Raw genomic sequence first — 8,487 nt, 5'->3', positions numbered from 1 at the left:
TTTTTTTTTTTTTTTAAAGAATAAATTTGGCATTTGGGAAAATAGTATGTACTCAGTAAATATTTGTTGAATGAATTAATGCACCCCAAACATGTTGGTAGGATTCTGTGATTATATGAATTTTGTTTATAGATTTATAATATGTAACTCTTTTGTTCCTAGTTTACATTTTTCCAGCAATACATTATTTCTCAATAAGTCCTCAACCTATTCTTCTTTTCAGGCACAAGCTGTAGATACAGAAATTATTTTCCTCTGTTACTATACCCATGGTATTTCTTCCTAACTCTTTATTTCTTAAAAAAATAAAGAGCTTAAAATTCTGATATCTGTTTTACTTATGAGCTCTTTATTGCCTTTCTTCCTAAAGGGCATTTCTTGTTTATTCTTATTTTAGTCACACCATAGTGGAATGAATAGTCAATTTTAGAGGCTGTGAATTTGTTATTTTCCCAAAGATGCTAGTAAAATAGGGCATTTTAATTATGAGTAGGATATAAGCTTCTTTGTGTGTATGATTTCTCAGTAGTGAGTTTAGAATGTTATGTATTCTAATACTTTTTTCTGGGGTTGAATTGGGTGACCAATACATTTATATTATATACATACTCTATATAATTTTGGTGATTTTTAAATCCAGCTAACTTTGCAAACTTGGCTTAGAAATCTTGTTAACCACTAATATATACAGTCATATAGATAAATAGATGTTTAGCTCAGTAGATACTAATTAACTGATGGTTAACTGTGTCTAATAGGAGCAAGAATTTGTTCAGAAGCAACAACAAGAATTAGATGGCTCTTTGAAAAAGATCATCCAACAACAGAAGGCAGAATTAGCCAATATTGAAAGAGAGTGCCTGAACAACAAACAACAGCTCATGAGAGGTAAATGAAATTCTGCAGCATGTGTGTGTATATAAAGTGATTGTATATAAATGTATATATATAGTGTATATAAATATATGTGTATATAAATATATACAGTGTATGTATATATATATGTGTGTGTAAATGCTCAAATGAGAGGTAAATGAAATTCTGCAGCATGTGTGTGTATATAAAGTGATTGTATATAAATGTACATATATAGTGTATATAAATATATACAGTGTATGTATATATATATGTGTGTGTAAATGCTCAAAAGCATTGCTGGGATATATTTTGGAAAACATTTGAATGCTTTACTAGGGTGGTAAAGGGAAAGATAAACTTGTGGTAAATAAGAGGAAAAAAACTTATTTAAAATTAAGAAACACTGCAAGATATGGAATTCTTTTATGACAGTAGAAGTAAACATAACACTATAATCCTTAAAACATCTTGTCCAGATGATGATAGAAATATATATGAGTAATTTTGTGTACTCATTATGCCTCATAATTGTTGGTATATTTAATGGCTACATGATAGAATGGGATTTTCATTACTCATTTCCCTTAACAAATTAGCTTAGATTTTTTTCTTTCTTGTTAAGATGATTAAATGGAATTTTGGTTTTCAGAGTAGGACATTCTCATAGAATATTAGAACAGAATGGAAAGTGGTAATAGATACTATCTTTAAACTGGTGAAATTTTATTGATAGCTCAGAATGTCAGTGTGTGTGTATAAGTTAATATATATAGGACATTTTTATGTAAATATTAAGTGAAGAGCAAAGTATGTTAGTAAAAAGAGCAAAGTGACATTATGAAAATTGCTGTCTTCTTCTAGCCCGAGAAGCTGCAATTTGGGAGCTTGAAGAACGACACTTACAAGAAAAACACCAGCTGCTCAAACAGCAACTTAAAGATCAGTATTTCATGCAAAGGCATCAGCTACTTAAGCGCCATGAGAAGGTTATTGAAAGGAAAACTTCATTTTTTTTGGTTAATTTTAAAGTTTGTGAAGCTATGCAGTTTTGAAGCTTATATTTCTTAGAGAATTAGTTTTAGATTTCCATTCTGTCTTTCTTTTATCCTAAAATTTTTTTGATGAAGTTTGAAGTAATCGATTGTATCTTGATCATGATTACAAACTTCTTTTCTACAAATTACAAGGAAGGTAACTAATTACAATGCTTAAAGATTTCTTATACATTGTAATCTTCATCTTATCTTTTGAAGGTAGCTATTTTGGCTCCAATTGTGGTTCAAGTAAATTAAAAATATGGACTCTTTGAACTTAGTAAAAGAGAGTTTTAATTTAAGGCTTGTTACTAATAACTTTGTTTTCTTATAAATTATTTTTTGCTTAATATTTTTCTGGTCACTATGCAACAAGGGAGAGAGTAGTTATGGGAAACAATAAAATGATATGTTTGAACATACGTGTGGATATTGAATATTAAGTTATATCTGCATTACAGGAGTCTGTTTAAAACTTTCTTAGGAAACAGAACAAATGCAGCGTTACAATCAACGACTTATTGAGGAAATGAAAAACAGACAGACTCAAGAAAGAGCAAGATTGCCCAAGATTCAGCGCAGTGAAGCCAAGACTCGGATGGCCATGTTTAAGAAAAGTTTGAGAATTAACTCAACAGCCACACCAGATCAGGATCGTGACAAAATTAAACAGGTAAGTAAGCAAAGTACTGTCTTCTCTTTCAGGTTTTAAAATGTGAATGGCCTTTAGAAGTGCCATATAATTGTTTTGTAAACATTTAGAGCCACCTTGGTGTGTTGATGTTCACTTTAACTCTATGGGCTGTCTCTAGATAATGGCATACACCAACTTATTTCATCCCAGGGTTGTGGTCACGGGGCAAAGCCCTCCCTCATATATTCCCCACCAGATCCTGGGCTAGACTGGTCCTGAGATCAATCTTGGGAATGAGGTGACTTGGACAGCTTTTTAAGTTAAAATGGGATCTCACTGTGATACTTCCGCAGTCACAGGTCCCATACACAAATTAATTGAGGTCACTAACAGATAGGAGGGTCAAGGTTTTAATCAGAAGTCCCCTTTCTGTTCCAAAGCCATGATGTAGACTCCAGTTTTGAGTCACAGCATATTATTATTTGCAGCTTTAGTTTATTGTACTTTTAAGTTTTATTAAATTCCTTAATTACACCTTCAGAATATGTAGAAATTACATTGCTTGTTAACCATAACTTACTTTTTTTTCTTATTTATAGTTTGCTGCACAAGAAGAAAAGAGGCAGAAAAATGAGAGAATGGCTCAGCATCAAAAACATGAAAATCAAATGCGAGATCTTCAGTTGCAGTGTGAAGCCAACGTCCGAGAACTGCATCAACTACAGGTTAGATACAGCAGTGTGGCAGCAAAGCTTGTAATAGATGGGTAGTACATGTGGCTGGTTTTGAGAAAAAAAGTTAACCAGAGAAAATGGCACATTACTTTGGAGAATGCTGGGATTTAAAGGTTGTGTTTCCTGTATAGACACAAATGAAAATCATTTTAGTGTCAAAGACACTTGTTTAGATTTTGTATAACCATGATTAATATAAACAGGAAGCTAAGTTATAACCTAAGAGATTGAGACTTTCAAAAACAATATTGATATATTGATAGGCTGTCTGGTTAGCTCGGTTGGTTAGACTATAGTGCTGGTAACACCAAGGTCCAGGGTTTGATCCCTATACCAGCCAACTGTGCTTCACCCCACCCCTCCAAAAAAAGAAAAAAAATATGTGCAAAAGACGTGCAAAGTTTCAAAATGATGTAGTCAGTTTTGTTGTCAGGTTCTGAATTTAAAATTTCTTTTCCATTCTGGGAAAAATAGTTGATTTTCTTTTAGGTTTTTGAAAAAAGTGATAAATATGCAAGAATTCTTTTCCTGAGAAATATAAAGGTTTCTTTAGAGAGGGCTAATTTTAGACCTTATTTGGAGTGTGCAGCCCATCTAGTATGTAGCCTAAAATGTTTAGAATTTCGTAGTAGTGTATACAGTGTGGATACTCTGTATGTTTGCTTAATTTACTAGAGTAGAATACTATAGTTCCTAATCCCACATTTTGGTGCCAGTGGGTAAAATGTAGGCAGTCTGCCTTCTGAAGTGTCAGTTTTGTGGGCAGACATTCTTAGAAAGCAAAAACAAAGGCTCAAACTAATTCTTTCTATTTAAGTTCTTTTTATATGGTATGGTAACAGATCTAGCTTCTAAACTTGCAAAAATTGATGCTATGACTCATTTCATAATTCTTGACCCTTGGTTTTTAGAGGGTCAGTAATAGCTTGATGTTTGATGAGTAAATTTATTATGTTGGAAGGTAATTTTATTTGTGAAAAATTGCTTAGTTTATTGAAATTCTTTTAATCCAAACTTTATTTTCAGAATGAAAAATGCCACCTCTTGGTTGAGCATGAGACACAGAAATTAAAGGAGTTAGATGAGGAACACAGCCAAGAATTAAAAGAGTGGAGAGAGAAATTGAGACCAAGGAAGAAGGTAATTTTAAAAGCTTTAATTAAAATGATATGTTTGTACTCATCCATCCACCTGCCTATTGGCTCTTTACTCACTATGTGTCAGGTGTAGTGTCAGGGACAGGAGGTGCAGAAATGAAAAAACAAAGCCCCTGTCCCCGAAAGTTTCAGAATCTAGTGACAGGCAGTTTCAAATTGGTAGTATTATTACTCTGAAGGAGGTAAGTAGAAGATACAGGGGAAGGAAACAGAATTTATAAGCAAAGAAGGAGTGGTGCTTAAATCTGCCTGGGAAAGTCAGGGAGGCTTTAGAGAGGAGGTGCCTTGTAAGCCAAGTGAGGCTTGAAGGAGAGTAAGAGCCTGCTAGGCAGATGGACATTGAGGTGGAATGGAGCAATTTAAATAAAGACAAGAGGATGAGTGAAAATGATGTGTACAGAGAATTGCAAATAGTTCCCTGTCATTGGAGCATTGGGGAAGTGTGCCTATGTGTGTAGGCGTTAGGGAGGGAGAAAAGGAAGAAAGGAAGTGATGGCAGCTGAATCTGGGCAGGTCGACTGGAGCCAGACTACAAGGCCCTCGTATGCTATGTAAATTTAACATCTAGTAAAATAGGCATGGCTTCCCTTCCTCCTTTCATTTCCCTTGTTTGGGCTTGACTCCTTGCTAGCCTGGTCTCATTGGTTAATCATTTCAACTCTGTTTTTGCTATCACTATATAATCCCTATCCCTTTGCTAACCATCAAGCTTAAACCTTTGTTTTCTTTTGGGCTTCCTGCCTGCTATATATTTCAAACATTCCTATCTTCCATTAATCCAATCAATCAGTCAAGGAAATATTTAGCCCCTTTTATGTGCCAGAAGTTTCCAGAGAAAGTGAAATGAATCAATCATTTGAATGACTCAGTTTATGGCGTGGCTTTTAAATTTAAATTTCATTTGTTGTTAAATTTTTTGAGTAGGTAATGCATTCATGTAGTTCAGAATTGAAAAGGTACGGGAGGTAAGCAGTGAAAAGTGCCTTTCTCCAGTGTCTCTTTTTACCTTCTTGCAGTCAAGCTTCCATCTCAAACTCCTTGGTTGAAATTGCTGACAGTGGTCACAAGTGAGTTGCTAATAACCAAATCCTAGGGCCTTATCTAACTGTTCTTATTAAAATTCTCTTCTTGCCAGACTCCGAACATAGCTCTGTTCATACTCCGTTCTTCATCACCTTTTCTTTGTCTTCCAGTCACCTGATAAGTGAACATTTCTAGTTTTACACCTTTATTTCTGTTCTTTACCTTGATGACCTTGTATATATTTAAAAGCCATTGCATATTTAAAAACAATATTTAAAGACAATTCCAAAACTTGAATAGTAAGGTTTGAATAGAGTACAAACTCTAAAGTTTGTAAGGTGTCGATTCAAATCTCAGTGCTGACACTTACTGATTAATTTTGTCACTTAACATTTTTAGGCCCCAGTTTTTCTCATTTGTAAAATGAGGGTGATGCTGCCTACCTAATTGGGATTGTTAAGAAAGTTTAAAACAATGTGATATGTGTATGGCACTTATCCCAGTACCTGAGCCATAGTCAGGTTCAATGGATGGTTTTATTGCTATTATTTTTTATTGGTTTTTTTTATTATCAATTTGAGCTCTAAACTCCCATTTTCTAATGGGTATTCTATTCCTCTTCATTTCATTCAGGCCTCTGTTCAAATATTATTTCATTATTGTTTCCTTATTTTGATCACTATGTATAAAATAGCCCCCATGCATACCTCAGACATTCTGTATACCCTCTTCTTTCTTTGTTTTTCTTTATAACATTCATCACTACGAGACATATCTGTTTATTGTTTGTCTTCTCCTGTGAGAATATAAGCTCTTTAAAAGAAGGGACATTATTTTTTTGTTCACTGTGTATACCCAGCTTCTAGAACAGTTCCTCGTATGTTGTAAATAATCAAAACCTGTTGAATGTTGACTAAAGAATGTAAACTCAGTGGAGATAAGACCAAACTCAACATCATTTTTCCTTCCTCTCCATCTCTCCTCTCCACTCTCCCTGCAGTCCCACCCGGCCCCAGGTGTTCTCTGTACTCCTGTTCTCTCAGTTGACATCTGGGCTCTTCATTTCTCTCACACCCACATTCAGTGAGATGCCAACTAATTTTTGACTCTCTTTTCATAGTATTTCTTTTCTCTTTCCCATTGCTATCCTACTATTTGCTTAAATTGTTCGTTAGTGTGTTAAGGGGCCTTCTGGTCTCTAGTTATCTTTCCTTTCTGCCTACTTGCCCTCACCACAGAATTTATCCTTAAAAACATCTCTGATACTGGGCTGGCCCGTGGCTCACTTGGGAGAGTGTGGTGCTGATAACACCAAGGCCACGGGTTTGGATCCCTATATAGGGATGGCTGGTTAGCTCACTTGGGAGAGCGTGGTGCTGACAACACCAAGTCAAGGGTTAAGATCCCCTTACTGGTCACCTTTTAAAAACAACAACAACAACAAAATCTCTGATACTATCATAGTGGTGTTGATAAATCTTCAGTTCCATCAGAATAAAATATGAATGTCTTAATTTGACTTAGAGGTCTTCACATAGTGCCAGAGTTGGGCCACAATCAACCTTTCTATCTTAATCTCCCATTAGCCACTTTTTTCCCAGTCCATGTTTTAGCATTGGGTATAATCACTATTCCTTATCCCAACTCCTCAGTTTCCTGCCTTTGTGCTGTTGTTTTAGCTCCCTCTGTGTGGCATGCCTTCCCCATCCTGCCTATCAAATTCTTATCTTTCTTTCAAGACTTAGCTCATGTTTTACCTCTTCTGAAACACCTTCCTTCATCCTTCCGTCTTTTCCTATACTTTGTTTGTACCTGTGTAACAGCACTTATCCCTGAATCACTTGTCCACAAAGTCATTGATGTCTGCCTTAGTTCATTCAGGCTGCTATTAAAAATACCATAAACTGGAGGCTGGGAAGTCTGGGATTAGGGTGCTAGCATGGTCAGGTTCTGGTGAGGGCCATCTTTGGCTTACAGACTGCTCACTTCTCACTGCATCCTCACATGGTGGAAGGGGAAGAACTCTCTCTTCAGCCCCTTATGAGAGCACTAATGTCACTCACGAGAGCTCCACATTTGTGACATAATCACCTCCCAAAGGCCCCATCTCCTAAAACCAGCACATTAGGGATTAGGTTTCAACATATGAATTTTAGGGGGCCATAAACATTCAGATCACAACAATATCTCAGATATTTATCCAACACTTATTTTTGCTCTGTAGTATGGGGATGTAAAGATGAATCTGGTTTAGGTCTTACCTTTCAACAGCTTATAGTGTAGTATGGAAGGAAAGACTTGTACATCAATAATGAAAATAAAAAGTAGAAAATGGGAAGCGCTATGTGAGAGAGACAGTAATAATAGGCACCATCTATTGGAGTGCCTACTATATGTTAAGTACATCATTATCTCATAACAAATCAATGAGGTAAGTGGTATTATCACTATTTTACATTATAGGAATTAAATGATTCTGTAATATAGAGAATTTAAGTAATTAACCCAAATTATTTATTCATATGGCTGAGGTGAGACTTGATTGAACCTAGGACTGTGCAAAGCTTGTGTTCTTAACTATTGAGCAGTCGTGTCTTCCTTTGCAGAGAGTGTTTGGGCAAGTATTTTTATTTTGGCTGTTAGAGTAAATTCTATATATAAAACCAGCACATAATTTCTTTTTGCCTTCCTTTTAAAGACACTGGAAGAAGAGTTTGCCAGGAAACTGCAGGAGCAGGAAGTGTTCTTTAAAATGACTGGGGAGTCTGAATGCCTTAACCCATCAGCACAGAGCCGGATTTCCAAATTCTATCCTATTCCCAGCTTGCATTCCACTGGATCATAACAATGGGAAGCATTCTTTGATTGGGTTTGGCTTTTTAAATATATCATTCTATTCTCTTCATCTTCTGCCACACTCTGTATCAAATAGCTCATGGAGACAATCACCTGCCTCACCTTCTAGGTGTTTTTTTATGTTGGGGTTTTTTTTAAAAAGCAAAGATGAAGGGAAAACAAACTAAGACAGATAGATGCTAGGCCATGTT

The 8,487-nt window shown here is 35.5% G+C and overlaps 1 protein-coding gene across 2 annotated transcripts in view; it reads left to right on the top strand.

Moving 5' to 3' along the window:
• The window catches only part of SLK (STE20-like kinase), a 56,501-nt gene extending 48,014 nt beyond the window's left edge, over positions 1-8,487 (top strand). For both annotated transcript variants that reach the window (XM_008571497.1, XM_008571496.1), the window contains 6 exons: positions 759-888; positions 1,720-1,844; positions 2,377-2,565; positions 3,126-3,251; positions 4,287-4,400; positions 8,139-8,487. In XM_008571497.1, the coding sequence (XP_008569719.1) occupies positions 759-888; positions 1,720-1,844; positions 2,377-2,565; positions 3,126-3,251; positions 4,287-4,400; positions 8,139-8,285 (831 nt within the window). In that variant the 3' untranslated portion in view covers positions 8,286-8,487. The remainder of the gene's footprint in view (positions 1-758; positions 889-1,719; positions 1,845-2,376; positions 2,566-3,125; positions 3,252-4,286; positions 4,401-8,138) is intronic.

This window comes from Galeopterus variegatus, unplaced genomic scaffold, assembly GCF_000696425.1.
Source record: "Galeopterus variegatus unplaced genomic scaffold, G_variegatus-3.0.2 Scaffold692, whole genome shotgun sequence".
Taxonomy (NCBI): domain Eukaryota; kingdom Metazoa; phylum Chordata; class Mammalia; order Dermoptera; family Cynocephalidae; genus Galeopterus; species Galeopterus variegatus.
Note: the sequence above shows the minus strand (reverse complement) of the source record. Positions and strands in the feature narration are given on the sequence as shown.